Here is a 17,359-nt window from a genome sequence, read left to right as displayed (position 1 = left end):
TAATGGCCCCTTGAAGGCACCCACCTACCTCTATGTCAGCCCCACAGCTCGAAGCCCGGTTTTATTTTGGAGAGGTAGTACTTCTCCATTTGCATGGTGTGGCTTCACGGATACTGTATCACAGTCAAATCTTTTTAAATTGACCTGAAACCATGACTTTTTAATTTGTGAACCATTTAGAGGGCCACATGGCTTCAGTAACAGTTTTATTATCTCCCTTAATCCTTATTGCAATGGCTACACATTGGTAGAAGGCTTAGTTTTGATGTAATTAAAAAAGTGTCACTTTTAATTACATCAAAATGTTCCACATTTTTGGTACAGTTCAGTGACCCTGCAGTATGGCCCCTGGCTCTTCTGGGATGTTACGAGCCAGCAACTGAAGGTTCCCAGAGCTTTGGGAAGGAGTTCCCTTATGCTGGCAGTAGCCCTTCACCGGAGCATGTGTAACCCGGACACCGCTTGGCTGTGAACCCTTAGAGATGGCAGGTCATGACCAGGGAAAGGTACAAAATTTGGAAAAAGAAGAAAAAAGTACAGGCCTCCCCAAAAGACATACATGCAGTATGAGGAAAGCATTTCCTCCAGGGCAATTTGAGGGTGTAAGAGCACCTCAGAGGATGTGGAGAGGCTCCCATCATTTAAAATGTGGGAAGCACAGAAATGGCAAACAGGAACCACACACACAGTGGGAAGAGTGGAGGAAGTGGTTGGTCAGCCACTAATAGGCCATCATTCTGAGTGAAATCAGTTGAGGCTCTGAACTTCCACAGGCACCAAGGATCTCAGAGGCGACTCCCTTCCTCTGCCACCATATTGAAGTCCTCTCAGTTTAAAAAAAAAAATCTTGCTTGTGACTGGTGGGGTGTGGCAGCCTTGAGAACACCCCTGGCTGATGGGAGAGGGAAGGGCCTGAGCCAATCCCGCCTGCTCCCCCAATAGTGTTGGCATGCTGGCCAACACTGACCTTGATCTTGACCTGAATGCTGTGCTCTCTGTTTGCTAGGTTCTCCCCTATGGGTGTAGATCACATGAGTGGGCTTTCTGGTGTCAATGTCCCAGGAAACGCGTCTTCAGGCTGGTGCATCTTCATCTACAACCTTGGTCAAGATGCCGATGAGGGAATCCTCTGGCAGATGTTTGGCCCCTTTGGCGCAGTCACCAATGTGAAAGTGATTCGCGACTTCAACACCAACAAGTGCAAAGGCTTTGGTTTTGTGACCATGACAAACTATGAAGAAGCCGCGATGGCCATAGCAAGTCTGAACGGCTACCGCCTGGGGGACAAAATCTTACAGGTTTCCTTCAAAACCAACAAGTCCCACAAATAACTCACTCATGCTTTTTTGTACGGAATAGGTAATTCAGAGTGAAGAAGTTGAAACTTTTTTGTTAGTGTACAACTCATTTTGCGCCAATTTTCACAAGTGTTTGTCTTAGTCTAAATGAGAAGTGAAAAGGTTTTTATACTCTGAGATGCAACCAACATGTTCAAATGTTTGAAATCCCACAATGTTAGACCAACTTTAAGTTTCTTAAGTTATTTTCTTTAAAATATATATTAAACAGAAATCTAAGTAGACTGCATTGACTAACCAGTCCCTCGGGATGGTGGTGAAACTGAAGCATGCTTTCACTTCTAAGACTGTCTAACACACACTTCATTCGGTGTCTCCACAAACTGGATAAAAAAGAAATGACCTTTTAATTTTCGTTTTTAAACTAAAGATGTTAGGCAGATGCTGAGTGTGCGTTTTCTCAACTGCTTCAACATTTTAAGCAATTTCTGCTTTGGTTGACATGAAATTGCTTTCCCAAGCAGGTCCCATTGCCACCTTCGGTCACTCAGTCCTGGGTTCTGCCGAGTGGTCCTGACAGTGGCCGAGGGCCACCACCGGGAATGGGGCCACAAGCTGGGCCAGGCCCTCTAAAGGAGGACACAATGTTTTCTAAGCCCAGACGTCAATGGGAACGGACCAAAGAGTTTCAGGGAAACTCCATATATTCCTGAATCAGATCTAAGCCCCAGGCACTCCTGAAGATGTGTTGCTACTCTGACATTCTGAGTTCCTGTCCACACATTGCATGCACAGTGCCCCACACATCAGATATTGTTGTTCACAGTCATTTCTCCAGTTTCCAAAAGCATTTAACATAGCTCGAATGCATAAGATAGCTCTATTTTTAATAACATGAACATTTGAGCATTGTATTTCTCATATCCCTTCTTGTGAGTGCTAGACTTTTTTCTACTTTAGTCGGATTTTGTTTTGAAACTTTGCTTTCATATGAACACTCAGCAGAAAAGTACTTACTTCTTGCCAATTATCTATTAACAACAAAAAAAACCCCTTTGATTTGTAGTTTTAAAGATTAACCCTCAAAAAAGTTCTCTTCATTATTGCTTTGACATTTTGGGTTGTTCTGTTCTGTTAATTTTCTTTTGCTTTTTTGTGTTTTTTGTTTGTTTTTACTTTTGCATTTAAGACCATTAAATTTGATTTTGTTTTGCTCAAATTTTGTTTTGTTTTTTATTTTACCTTTTCTTTCTTTTTGGCTAGGTGAGATACAGACGGCCTAGCATTCAGGGAGGATATATAAGAGCTTAAGGAACAAATACTTGCCTCAAGACAAAGCATTTACAAATCTGTTGTATAGGAATGTGCAGTCACAGATGGTGTGTTTTTAAAATGGGGAGCCAGTAGGGAGAATCTGACAGGGCCTGTGAAGTAGCCAGGGCTAGATCTCCGGGCAATTCCTACGGAGCATGATCCGATTTTTATAAATATCTAGTGTACAGTGAGAATAAAAAACAGAATAACTTAGTACCAGCAGTTTTTAACTTTGACACGAGACTAAAACGTAATAATAGGCTGTTTTTTAGTTATTGAGATCATGGAATTGCAGCATTATTTATCTGTTTGTCTGTCTGTCTATTTATTTATTTAAGTGGGGGGAAAGGCCGATAGGCACAGCCTTCTCCAGAAAAGATCAGTGTTCTGAGAAGCCCATAAAAAAAATTGAAGCTATTATTCTCATACTTTCTTGAGGGGCTACCAGCTGCTTGCATTATTCTCCCAAATTTAAGATGTTGCCATGTCCTTTTCCACACAAGGCCAAGTTCATACCTTGAGGCCTTGTCTCATAAGTTGCCATGGAGGGCCTCCTCCCTCCAGCAGAATTTCCCAGATCCTAAGTCAAAGCTGGCTTGCGTGCCTCCTAGAACCCAAAACATGGAGATTGTCCCCAGTATGTTGCCCCAGAGTGCTCTTCACCCTGGGACTGGCATGTTTTTTTTTTTGGAAAAATAAGCCTTTCAGGTGGTGCAACCTTGGGCCAACATTTTCTCAGAGATAAGATTCCCAATTCTGAAACCGACCCTTTAATCTCATTGACACACATTCCTGTCAGCCCTCGCTCGTGCCCATTGTCTTATAAGGATAATATAAATGCATATTGAGATGATGGTGGGCTTGCACCCAGCACCGCAACTTCTTTCCTCCCCTCTCTTTTATTTGAAGCGGATTGATTGTTCTGATGTTAGGTCAGATGAGGAGGAGATGTAAAGTACATATGAGCCTTTGAAAGTTGAGTTTCTCAGGTCATTAAAATTCTGTTACATGGTCACCTCACCACTCTTTGAAAAGCCTTCTAATTAAAAACCCCAATGTGTTTCTTTGGGGGTTTTGACTTACAGGTGTGTGGAACAATTCTGTTTTTGACATATTCCTTCTGAAAAGCAATTGTCACTCCCATCCAGGTACCAGATGCTGGCCCTGTGTCTATAAAGTTGATTACATCTCTAGGCTTGTTTGCAAAAGGAAGATTTATTTTTTAAAAGTCACAATCCAAAAGAAACCATTTTTCAAAATTTACATTTTTATTTACATTTGTATTTTGCAAAATGAGTGATCTGATGGAAAAATAAGAGTAGATAAAGTTAATTTATCACAAGTTTGGTTTGGTACATAAATACCAAAGAAGCCTTGGTTGAATTCTCTTTTGTCCTGAAACTGCCCTAACAGTTGTTTGCTAAACAGCTCCCAACTTGTGGACCTGGTTCCAGTTGAGTTCTCTTGTTTTTAACCGTTGGCTTCTGGAGCTTTTCAGTGGAATATGCTAGGCCATGATCTTCTGCACGGCTGTGCCTCTTACCAGCAGGTGGGGCTGGATTGGCTCTGCCATCTTTGTTTAGAAGGTGAGTCTTTCTCTTGCCAAAGGCAGCTGACTTAACTTTGGAGAGTCTGCACTTGGTGTTAATGCTAGAAACCCAGCATCCAGGGTCTGCACCAGTCTGCTGCAGGAGTTGGTGCCTCTGAGCTGACAGCTGAGAGGTCCCTACTGGATCAGACAAGTAGAAGAATCCTATGAAAGTTACTGGCAATAACTTATTCTGATTGGCCTCCAAATTAAGGCCATTGACTGAGTCCACTGTTGGGCTTGAAAATCAAAGTTAGCATCACCCAGCTAGCTGTTCCATTTTACATCTGATGCAGCCTGATTTTTCTCTCTCTACCTTTTGCAGCTTTCCTGTGTTGGATAAAAAAAGAATAAGAATAAGCTGCCCCCCAGCCCCCACCCCAATCCTCCACCAGAAATTCTTCCCATCTTCCCAGGACCTAAGGCACCTACCTCCCTCCCATTTATCAGATTCCCAGGCCAGCCACCAACTAAGGTTGCAAGTGCTTTGTGTTGAGTGGCATTGCTAATTGACCCTTTCTTACAATAGCAGTAGAACTTGGATCCCAGATCTTCAGCAGGGTTCAAGGTTCTAAACCTTTTGATTTGCCTCTGACTTCTAATGATTGTATTGTATATTTTCCCACAACCTTTTGGTGACATAGTTCAGTTTTCTGCTTGGTCATTTTAAAAAAAAGGAAAATTTACCTGTAAGTCACCACCAGGACCTATGTTAGGCTAACCAGTGGTCTGAGCAGTGATTCTGAGAGGACTGTATTTCACTCCCCCAAACCCCAGAAGAGAAAGCTTGTCCATTGGTTGGGACCACCTCGTTACCATGTAATGTTCTGTTTATAGTGACTTGCTCTGGGGGAGGGGGACTTTCCTGACTGGTCCCCATGTTGTACAGTAGATGAGTAGACATTTTGTATATTAGTGTTTTAAGTTACTGATTTGTTTTATATGAAATAATTTATTTTTCAGATACCATTTTTCATTTTAACTTTGTTTTTACATGGGTTTGTTTTCAATAAAGTATGACACTGCTGTCCAAAGTCAACAATAAAATGAATCCCATTGTGTTATTTTGAGGATGCTTATGTAACTAGCTTTTTTTATTATTATTATTAATTTTCAGGGGGAAAAAAAGCCCTCAGTTTTCCATCTTCCTATTTCCCTTTTTATCCTTGTGAATAAATGTTCTTTAGTGTTTTAAGAGGAAAAAGCAAACCTAGATTTTGATAATACAGAAGATTTCAGATTAATAAAGAAGCTTTGAAAGAAGACCATTTTTCAAAATTTTAGTGAAGTACGAATATTTTTTGTCAATGGCTTTCTCAAAGAGAATGAAACTTTTGCACCATTTTCAGAGTTTTTATAGAGATGCCAAATTGATATATTTACATGTAATGGAAACATGAAAAAGTTTTATTAAACAATTGTTCATAGCTGTGTAGACATTTTAATTCAGTTTCCAAAGCTCTCAAAGCGTATTTTTGGAGTACGGAGTGATAACAGTTTGGGATATGATTCCAAACATTCGATTGTCCAAATACTTAGTTCTTTCCACAGGTATCAGGTTTGTGTTAAACACTGTATGTGAACTATGACTGGAATTCTGTGATATTTTGGTAATAAATGAAGTGGGATCATTGAGACGTGGTGGTATAGGGTGATGGTGTGTAACTTATAAGCAGCGAACACTGCCAAAGCGCCAGCTGGGGTTACAGGTGACTTCCTCCTAGTTATACTTGGGCTGCCCTCTGCCAGGCTCTCCCTGTATGTCAGGTATGGCCTTGACCCATGTGAAGAGGTAGGGGACCCTTGGACAGCCCAGCTTGGGGTATTGAGGGAAAGGCACCAGAATGTGCTCTGTGACCAGATCTCCCACAACCCTCTGCTACACAGATTTTGCCCCCTCCCCTGGACACACAAGCCAGTTCCCTCCCCTCAGAGGCTCAGAGGCCCCTCTTCTCCAGGTTCAAATGATCTTGGGCTTCCTTCGTTGTCCCTGAGAGTTTCCTGTCCATCTGCTCCTCACTCCTGAGCCCTGTGGCCATTCTAAGTGTCCTGACACTAATCTCCTTGGTGATAGGAAAGTAAATTCTGACTGAGAGGCAGGATGGAGCACAAGGATCTTGGGTTTGAATCCTGGCTTGGCCCTCTTCCCAGTGTGCATTGGGGGCAAGACACTGACTTTCCAAGCCTCAATGTCCCCATGTGTGAAATGGGATCCATAACACCCACCCCATAGGATTCTTAGAAAAGAAAAATAGATCAAGTAGGTACTGCACTTACCACAGCTGTTCTGAATCCAAGAAGCATCAGAAGCGAGGTTGGGGTCAGCAGAGAGGAGCAAGCCCTCACGCTGCCCGACAGCCAGTGGGCTCCACTGAAACCTATAGATGGGCCTCTTCTAAAGTCTCTGTTTTTTCGTGTGTGTGTGTGTGTGTGTGTGTGTGTGTGTGTGTGTGTGTGTGTGAACCTATAGATGGGCCTCTTCTAAAGTCTCTGGTTTTTCGTGTGTGTGTGTGTGTGTGTGTGTGTGTGTGTGTGTGTGTGTGTCTTGTAGTTCTGTGTTCATTTTCCTCTTTCTAGATGTGGCTAAACAGTCCTGTGACTTCTGGGAATACCTCAGAATATCCAGCCCCTGTCTGCCATAGGGGAATCTGGGGAAGGAGCATACTCCAGCAGGAGGTGGTTCAGGGTGTCCCCTGCATGCTCAGACCAGAGGCCAGAGTAGGGCCTCCAGCAGAGGCTCCTTGGATGGACGGAGTTCAAGGTGTCTGCACCTATGCACTGAGGAGAAGGGACCTCAGTGTCAGCCCTTCCCAGTGCATCAGAGAGCAGGGCTTCTTGGCCTGGAGTGCATCCTCCTTCCCCAGGGGCCCTGTTGAAAAGCATATTTACCATCAGCAGGTGTGGGGTAAGCCTGAGATTGTGCATTCCTAACAAGCCCAGGCGATGCTCTAGGAACCCATTTTTTGAGAAGCAAGAGATTTAAGAAGGTGCCTTAAGTGGGGGTATGTTTTAACAAAACCTTGCTGGCCCCATCTCCACTCTGGTGCCAGGACAGCTTCTGATTCCCTCTCACCCAGAATTCAGAGCCCTGTGAGGCCGAACCCATGTGCAAGGCAGGAGAGTTCTTGCCACCAGACTGCCCAGCACAGGCTGTTTTCATGTTCAAGGCTCTGACGGCCTAACATCTACATCCCTGTGTCCTTAGGGTTTTTTATTGGTTTAACTTCAATAACTTCTTAGCACAATTTAAGAGGATTTCAGGAAGAACAGGGAGAAAATCATAGTCACCAGTGTTGTCCCAGAGAACCTCAGTTTGTGTTTAGTAAGCAGGACCAAGTTGCGATGTGAGTGTTTACTGGGGTGGTGGAGAGGGAAGGGGCACAGTGAATATACCCCTTGTCCTCTTAGCCTGGTGCCCCCAACGAGCAGGACAGTGGTGGTGGTTACCATCCTCTGACAAGTGGAAGCCTGGACTTCCCACCCCATCAGCTCCAGGAAGCCACACAGAAGTCCTGCAGCAGAACTGAAGCTAGCCAGGGAGCATCTGTTCCAAGTTAGGAGCTGCTTTGCCCACCTGCCTCACCTGGTGATGGTGAGTACATTTTATCCCACACGGTCCAAAGGAACAGACCAAAGATCCCTCACCCCATGTGTGGGTAGTGCTGAGTAGGGGATGGGACAGCAGGGTGTCCCAGGGGCTGGTATTGTCAGGATTTAACAGGAGAGACTGAAAGGAGCTAGAGATAGTGGTGGAAAAGATGCTGTTAGCTGTGAGCTGTGCTTTGCACTATACAAAGTACTTTTCTCACATTACAGCTGTGTCAGCCCCATGAGGAAGGTGTCACTGTTACTGTTGTTCATATACGCACTTTACAGATGATATGCCAAAGCTTAGCCCGCTGGAAAATGGGCTATTTAGTGCTGTTGATTTCCCCCCCAGGTATAGAACATCCTGGGTTTGGGCTCCCTTTTAGTTTTGTGCCTCTGAACTACACATTTTGGGATTCAGTTTGGGATGGAAAGTTTGGATGCAGAGGTATGGTGGTTCCTGCAGGCATGACCAAACAGAGATGAGAAGGGGCTCAGGTGTCTGCAGGCACATGCCATGGGCCTGGAGCTGACCCCAAGTTCTCCCCAGGTCTTTAGGCCACCCCAGAGCAATTGAGGCCACCTCTTGAGTAGCCAGCCAGCTCCTTCCCGCTGAGACCTCCTGGGACAGTGTCCTCTGAAGGCTTCTCATAACCTGCCAGCAGAACTGTCACAGAAGGTGCAGGGCCTCTTTGTTCAGAAAGCATTAAGAATGCCATGGCCAGTGTGGCTCAGTGGTTGATGTCGACCTATGAATCAAGAGGTTACTGCTCGATTTATTGAAAGTCTAGGGAGAAACCAAGATGGCGGCATAGGTAAGCACCTAAACTGCTGCCTCGCACAACAATTTCAAAACTACAACTAAAAGATAGAACGGACATCCAGAACCACAGGAAAGCTGGCTGAGTGGAAATTCTACAACTAGAAGGAAAGAGAAAAGCTCACAGAGAATCAGAGGAGCTGCAAAGGGCTGAGGTACGGAGACACGCGCAGAGAGGAAGGGCGGCTGAGTGCCTGGCTGGCTTTCTTTGGCGGGAGGGGGAAGGAAGCCCCCGAATGCACCGAACCCCAGCTCCGACTGGACTGAACCCCAGTTCCAGGCGAAACCCCGTGGGCCCAGGCTCATACAGGGGGAATCTGGACTGTCAGGTAGAGGGAAAGGCACACAGAGACTCGGGGGAGCCATGGCAGGCAGGGGTCTGGAGGTGTGCGTAGAAAAGACTGCGGAAGTTGCCGCTGGTTCTCCCTAGCGGAAGGGAGTCGGAAGCTCCTGACTGCACTGAATCCCAGTTCTGGGCGAGCCCCTAGGGACCCATGCTCTTACGGGGGGAATCTGGACTGTCAGGCAGAAACTCAGGGGAGCTGCGGAAGGCAGAGGTCTGGAGGCGTGTGCGCAAGGGCAGGGCTGACGGGAAGCCAAGACGGTCTGCTCAGCCCTGAGACTCCGCCCCATCCAAGCTGAGCACAGAGGCTTTTGCAATTTTGCAAGTCTGGTCCTATAAGGCTGTCTCCAGCATAGAAGGTCTCCCGGCATAGATACAGCTGATATTCACAGCCAATTGGCCTGGAGGTCAATTCCTCCCAGTGATACCAACAACAATCAAGACTTAACTACAACAAGGCTGTACACACAGTCCACAAAGGGGTGCACCAAGAGTGTCCACCTCAGGTAGCTGGGGAGGCTGACCCACTGGGCCATATAGGAAACCTAGCACACAGAGCTACCTACCAACTCAGGGAAGCAGTGAAAATGCAGAGACAAAGAAACAGATCACAAACGAAAGAAATGGAGGAAAACAAATGACTGGATATAGAATTCAAAACCACAGTTATAAGGTTTTTCAAGAATTTCCTAGAAAAGGCCGATAAATTTAGCAAGACCCTGAAGGATATGAAAAAGGACCAACTAGAAATTAAACATACACTGACTGAAATAAAAAATATTTTATAGAGACCCAACAGCAGACTAGAGGAACGCAAGAATCAAGTCAAAGATTTGAAATACAAAGAATCAAAAAACACTCAACGGAAAAAGCAAAAAGAATCCAAAAAGTTGAAGATAGTGTAAGAAGCCTCTGGGACAACTTCTGGGGGTGCCAGAAGAAGAGAGAGAGCAAGATACTGAAAACCTATTTGAAGAAATAAAGACTGAAAGCTTCCCCCACCTGGTGAAAGAAATAGACTTACAAGTCCAGGAAGCGCACAGAACCCCAAACAAAAGGAATCCAAAGAGGACCACACCAAGACACATCATAATTAAAATGCCAAGAGCAAAAGACAGAGAATATTAAAAGCAGCAAGAGAAAAACAGTTAATTACCTACAAGGGAGCACCCATATGATTGTCAGCTGATTTCTCAACAGAAACTATGCAGGCCAGACAGGAGTGGCAAGAAATATTCAAAGTGATGAATAGCAAGAACCTACAACCAAGATTACTCTACTCAGCAAAGTTATCATTCAGAATGGAAGGTCAGATAAAGAGCTTCACAGACAAGAAAAAGCTAAAGGAGTTCATCACCACCAAACCAGTATTATATGAAATGCTGAAAGGTATTCTTTAACCCTTTGCACTCACTTGCTTTTTTCTCGATTCCTTTATTCTAATGCTAACCGTGTCGAGTCACACTCAACATCTGAGTGCAAAAGGTTAAGAAGAGGAAGAAGAAAAAAGTAAAGATAAAAATTATAAACAAAAAATACATATCGATCAACAAGTGAACCTAAAAAATCAAGTGAACTAAAAATCTGAGGAACAGAATAAATTGGTGAATATAATAGAATCAGGGGCATAGAAAGGGAGTGGACTGATAATTCTCAGGGGAAAGGGGGTATGGGGTGTGCAGAAGAGACTGGACAAAAATTGTACACCTATGGATGAGGACAGTGGGGGGGAGGTAAGGGCAGAGGGTGGGGTGGGAACTGGGTGGAGGGGAGCTATGGGGGAAAAAAGGAGAAACAATTGTAATCTGAACAATAAAGATTTATTAAATTTTAAAAAAAAAAGATTACTGCTCGATTCCTGGTCAGGGCGCATGTCAGGGTTGGCAGGCTCCATCCCCAGTACAGGGCGTGCAGGAGGCAGCCAGTCAGTGATTCTCTCTCATCATTGATGTTTCTATCTCCCTCTCCCTTTCTCTCTAAAATCAGTAAAAATATTAAAAGTAAAAAAAAAAGAAGAAGAAGAAGAATGCCCTGGACAGTGTGGCTCAGTTGGTTGAGTGTTGTTCCATGCACCAAAAGGTCATCAGTTCAGTTGCCTATTAGGGCACATGCCTGGGTTGGGGACTCAACCCCCAGTACAGAGTGTGCAGGAAGCAGCCCATTGATGTTTCTCTCCCTTCCTCTCTCTCTTAAAAAAAAAAAAAGAAATCAATAAAAACATTTTAAATATATATCTACACTAATAAAAGAGAAACATGCAAATTGACCCTCACTCCACTACACCCACCAGCCAATCAGGAGCAAATATGCAAATTGACCCAACTAAGATGGCGGTGGCCATGGAGCTGGAGTGAGCAGGAGGCTTGGGTTGCCCCTGGCAATGAAGGAAGCCAAGCTTCCAGCCTGCCCTGGCCGGCCCTGGCCTCCACTCAAGGCTACAAAGTTTCAATAATAGAAGATAAATAAATCCCAGATACCTGCTTCCAGCTGGCCCTGACCTCCGCTCAAGGAGGCACTGAAGAAAAACAAAAAAAAAGAAAAGAAAAAGAGGAGGAGCTGGGAGCTTGGGTTGCAGGGGGGTGTGGCCAGCCTGCAAACAGCCATCAGCCCCTCACCCAGGCTGGCCAGGCACCCCAGCGGGACCCCAACCTGGATCCAGGACACCCTTCAGGGCAAACCAGCTGGCCCCCACCCGTGCACCAGGCTTCTATCTATACTAATAAAAGGTTAATATGTTAATTAGACTGGGAGACCTTCCAGGAGACCTTCCGGATGTTCTTCTGGACAAAGCCATGGTGGCGGGGCTGAGGTAGAGGCGGTTAGAGGCCAAGAGGGGAGGGCAGTTGTGGGTGATCAGGCTGGTGGGGGGCGGGGCCGTTGGGGGTAAGCAGACCAGCAGGAGGGCCAGTTGGGGGCGAGCAGTCTGTCAGTGGGGGTCAGTTGGAGGTGATCAGGAGAGCGGGGGAGGGCAGTTTCGAGTGAGCAGGCCAGCAGGGGGGCGGTTGGGGTCGAGCAGGCCAGTGGGGAGGGAAGGTGGGGGTGAGCAGGCCAACGGGGGGGGCAGTTGGGGGCCAGCACACTGGCACGGGGGGCAGTTGGGGGTGATCAGGCTGGCGGGGGGGTGGCATTTGGGGGCAAGCAGGCTGGCGGCGGAGGGCAGTTGGGGGCGAGCAGGCCGGCAGGCAGAGGGGTTAGGGGCAATCAGGCAGGCAGGCAGGCAGGAGAGTGGTTAGGAGCCAGCAGTCCTGGATTGCGAAAGGGATGTCCGACTGCCGGTTTAGGCCCAATCCCTGTAAACCGGCAGTAAGACATCGTTCGAGGGGTCCCATATTGGAGAGGGTGCAGGCCAGGCTGAGGGACACCCCCATCCCCATGCACAAATTTCGTGCACCGGGCCTCTAGTATATACATATAGGTATACGTATACATATACGTATACGAATACGTATACATACATATATATATATATATATATATATATATATATATATATATATATGCTTTAAAGAAAAGCATTAAGAATTTCAAAACAGCAACGCCAGAACATTAAGCTGAGCACAGGGCCCTCTTAGTGTGGGATCTGTGTGCCTGTGTGGGTAGCATGCCCACAACACCAGCCCTGCCTGCCACCTGTCTCTGTTCATAAGTTTTCAAGTTGTCTTGGGGCTTCTTGGAGACTATGGAATTTTTAAATTTGCCTTTTACCTTTATTCCAAGGACTACATTCTGTCCAGTTGGTTTTCTCAAGTTGAAGGCGTTGGTGCAGGGCCTAAAAACTCCGCGTGGCAACATCTGGGGCCTGGGTGTCAAAGGAAACTGCACCCTAGAGAGCCACTGCTGGGGGGGGGGGGGGCGCCGGGCTGGGGTAGACCGCAGAAAGGTCCTTTCCAGTTGGAGGGATCCAGAACAAGAGATGGGGGTGGGGACAGGGCTGGAGATGGGGTGGGGACAGAACAGCAGGGAGCTGTTCTGGTGGCACAGGCATGAGGACCCTTTTCTCTGTCAAGTGAAGCCTCAAGGAGAGGCCTTGCTGGGCAACAGTGTAAAACACCCACCCCAGGCCTACACCAAAGAGATGGCCACTGGAAAGAGCATAGGGTATGGGGAGAGTGAGGCCCCAGAAACAGTCGGGGCAGGGACTGGAGCCCCAGAACCACCAGAGGCCCCTCAGGAGAGACTTTGGAGTTGAGGGGTGGAGTCCAGAACATACAGCCCCAGCTAAAGCAGTTGTTTTTGAGATATCAAGGAATCCCAGCCTTGTTCTTTTTTTTTTTTTTTTTTTTTTTTGAGAGAGAGAGAGAGAAACATCTATTTGTTGTTCTGCTTATTTGTGCATTCATTGGTTGATTCTTGTATGTGCCCTGACTGGGGATCAAACCCACAACCTTGGGGTATCTAGATGACGCTCTCACCCACTGAACTACCTGGCCAGGGCCCAAGCCAGTTTTTACTTACAAATAAGTGTAAGTTTTCTCCTGCATGCAAGTAAATAAAATGGCTGCATCCCAGGAAAACCGGAACATGGAGTGATGGGGATGGTCTGCCTTGACACAGAATGTGTGGCAACCAAAAAATTCACATGGGGACCCCTCAGAGAGTCAGAGGGCCTACATGCAGGCCACAGGCTTTCTAAGGGGAGCCATGGTGCAGATGCTCTGAAGGCAGGTGTAGACGTGTAGGCCTTTCCCAGGGAGGGAGGCAGCGGAAAATGTGTCTCTCAAAGGTGTACAAATCCCCCCAACAGGCTGGGCTGAGGAAGGCAGTGGGGGCCTTGAATGCCAAGGTCACACTAGAGGTGAAGGGGAACTGGTCTTCATTTCCTTGGATGCCGGACCCTTGTCAGTACTGTTGTCCCTGCTGGAAGTGGCCTTGCATCTTGATCATTCCCTCTGCTTAAATTTCACCCGCTGGGCTGCCATCTCTCATTGGTTGTGTGGACTGGGCTGGGGCCAGGAGCGGGGCAATGACATTTAAAGGTTTTTACAGGGCATCTGGTAATGATATGCGTCCTGCTGGAGAAGGCAGGGGTGGGGGTGATGAGCAAATTGACAACAGTACAACTATTTAAAGTTGAAAATGAAAAGTGAATAAATAAGGGAAACTTAGAAAGGGATGTGTCAAAGATGGAGGTAGCAAGGTCTGAGCATTGCACGGAGAGTGAAGATAAAATAAGGAGGAAGATAATTGGCTGTGAAGGCACCTGGGGCCCAGACCCACAGAAAAACAAGCACAAACCTTACATGTGCTTTGTAAATAGGCTTTCTGATTTTATTTTGGTATATTTTAAAATCCTAAAATATTTCATTCATCTGTTTCTGTGACTGAGGAAACAAAAGTGCAGTGTTTTGCAAGTTATTTTTAAACTTAAGTAGAAGGATATCTGTAGACACTGCTTGATTTAGTGTGACAGAAGCCAGCAGGTCAGGCTGCATACTTTGTGAGGCCCGGTGCAAAGATAAAATGTTCAAAATTAAGAATTTCAGATAAGCAAAATGTGATCCATTCATACAATGGAATATTATTCAGCCTTAGAAAAGAAGGAAATTCTGACAGTGCTACAACTGGATGAACCTTAAGGACATTATGCTCAGTGAAATAGCAGTTACAAAAGGATAAATATTGTATGATTCCACTTACATGAGGTCCCTAGAGGAGTCAGATCCATAGAAACATAAAGGAGATGGTGGGTGCCAGGGGCTGGGGGAGGGGGAAGAGGAGTAAGTGTTTAATGGGGACAGAGTTTCAGTTTGGGAAGATGAGGAAGTTCTGGAGATGATGGTGGTGATGGTTGCACAACAATGTGAATGTACTTAATGCCCATGAACTGTGTAGTTAAAAATGCTAAAAATGGTAAATGTTATGTATATTTTACCACAATCAAAAATAAAGTTTAAAAAAATTATTAAGAATTTCAAGACAGCCCTGGCCTGTGTGGCTCGGTTGGATGCTGTCCCATATACCCGGAGGTTGTTGGTTTGATTCCCAGTCAAGGGCACACACCCATTTGTAGGCTCAATCCCCAGTTGGGGCATCCAGGAGGCAGCCAATGAATGTTGCACTCTCACATCCATGTTTTTCCTCTCTCTTCCTCTCCCTTCCTCTCTCTAAGCATGTCCTCAGGTGAGGTAGGTATAAATAAATAAATAAATAAATAAATAAATAAATAAATAAATAAATTTTCTGTTATGTGAATTTCACCTCAATTAAAAAACAAAAATCATGCCATGGCTGAGTAGCTCTGTTGGTTAGAGCATTGTCCCGATACACCAAGGTTGTGGGTTTGATCCCTGGTAAAGTCACATACAGGAATCAATCAATGGCCCTGGCCATTTTGGCTCAGTGGATAGAGTGTTGCCCTGCAGAGTGAAGTATCCTGGGTTTTATTCTGGTCAAGGGCACGTACCTTGGTTGCAGGCTCCTCCCCAGCCCAGGCCCTATTCAGAGCGCATGCAGTAAGCAACCAATCGATGTGTTTCTCTCACATGAATATTTCTCTCTGTCTTACCCTCTCTCTTCTACTCTCCCTGAAAATCAATGGAAAAATATCCTCAGGTGAGGATTAAAAAAATAATAAAAGAATCAACCAATGAATGCATAAATAAATGGAACAACAAAATTGATGTTTCTCTCTCTTTCCCTCCCTCCTTTCCTCTCTCCCTCTAAAGTTAATTTTTTTAAAATTAAAAAAACATTACCTTAGGGGCTTAACTGCCAAAAGTTTGACATGCACGATAGACCAGTTGGCCGAGTCGTGTGTGCTCAGTGGTTATGATCTCTCCCTTCAGCACTCAGTCCTGCCACGTGGGCCAGCTCACATGGGAACGTTGAATGTCTATGCACTCTTTCAACAGCAGGTCTATGTATTAGTTTGCCAGGGTGACTTCAACAATGGAAATTTAGGATCTCACAGTTCTGGTTGCCTCACCGAGATCTCTGCCTTCATCTTCAGATGGCATCTTCCCTCTGTGGATGTCTATGTCCAAATTTCCCCTTTTTATAAGAACACCAGTCATATTGGATTTAGGCCCTTCCTACTCCAATATGACTTTATTTTAACTAATTTCATCTGCAATGAATCTATTCCTCAATAAGCTCACATTCTGAGGCACTGGGGGTTAGGACTATCTATATGTATAAAACCCTAATATGCAAAGAGACCGAACAGTGGAACAACTGAACAAATGAACAACCAGTCGCTATGACGTGCGCTGACCACCAGGGGGCGTGCACAGGACATGGCGGGTGTCAGCAGCAGGCAGCAGAACATGGAATATGGTGGGATGGTGGAGCAGGTGAGCGGGGGCGCCAGACCAAGGCGAGGCGCCGGTCAGTGTCATCGGGGTGAGCCTCTGGTGGTTACTGAAAATTCTTTGCTCCCACGTGCTATGGTCCTGCTGGGCGCTCACACCTGCTGCCAGCGCCCGCACCTGCTGCTGGCGCCAGCCCCGCTCACACCCGCTGCCAGCGCCAGAGCCGCCACCGCTTGCACCCACTGCCAGCACCAGCCCTGCTTGCACTCACAGCCAGTGCTGGAGCCACTGCTCACACCTGCTTCCAGCGCCTGGCACCGGTCCTGATCACTCAGCGCTGTTAGCAGGTGCGAGCAGCGGCTGCTGGCCCCGATCACTCCTGAGGGCTTCTCCACCTCCCCCTGCTCCTGAGGGGCGATTGGGGCAGCAGCCGCCACTCGCACCCACTGATGGTGCCGGCCCTGCTACTGGCACAGGCCCCAACAGCTCTGCATCGTCAGCAGGTGTGAGCAGGGCCGGCACCATCAGCACATGGAAACAGCAGTGGCGAGAGTGGGGCTGCCGGCAGACGGGACCAGGGGCTGTGGCAGGAAGGGCCAGGGGGGGGGCGTGGAGGATGGGCTGAGACCTCCCCTGTGCCCACCGCAGCTCACAGCCCACAGTTCCTTTCAAGGTGCACAAATTCATGCACTGGGCCCCTAGTAACATATAAATTTGTGAGGACACAATTCAACCCATAACAATCTCCTGTGTGCCAGCTGAGAGTACCAAGACCAGCCAAAATTACACCATCCCTCTCCTCATACTGATATCCACTAAAGGTTGCCCACAAGGTTGTCCACAGGCTTCAAGCAGAAGTGTTTAGAAAGGTATAAAGCTATTTGACATTGTCTCTACATCCAAGTCCATTCTCAATTGACTCATCTCCTTGGCCAGGGTCTAAACCAATCAGGATGTTGTCTGAGTTATTTGGTGTATGAACTGTGTATTATTTCTCAACAGGTTAGAATTTTTTTTTATTGATTGTGGGTTTTTTTAGAGAGAGGAGAAGGGAAAGAGAGAGAAACATCTGTTTGTTTTCAACTTATTTATGCATTCATTGGTTGATTTTTGTATGTGCCCTAACCAGAGATCGAACTCACAACTTGGGGTATTGGG

The 17,359-nt window shown here is 46.2% G+C and overlaps 1 protein-coding gene across 1 annotated transcript in view; it reads left to right on the top strand.

Annotated features, from left to right (window-relative positions):
- The window catches only part of ELAVL1 (ELAV like RNA binding protein 1), a 41,032-nt gene extending 34,508 nt beyond the window's left edge, over positions 1–6,524 (top strand). The window contains exon 6 of the mRNA XM_079771280.1: positions 1,007–6,524. Coding sequence (XP_079627406.1) covers positions 1,007–1,331 — 325 coding nt within the window. The 3' untranslated portion in view covers positions 1,332–6,524. The remainder of the gene's footprint in view (positions 1–1,006) is intronic.
- Positions 6,525–17,359: the final 10,835 nt, after the last annotated feature.

Source organism: Cnephaeus nilssonii (assembly GCF_951640355.1).
Source record: "Cnephaeus nilssonii genome assembly, chromosome: 5".
NCBI classification, from domain to species: domain Eukaryota; kingdom Metazoa; phylum Chordata; class Mammalia; order Chiroptera; family Vespertilionidae; genus Cnephaeus; species Cnephaeus nilssonii.
Note: the sequence above shows the minus strand (reverse complement) of the source record. Positions and strands in the feature narration are given on the sequence as shown.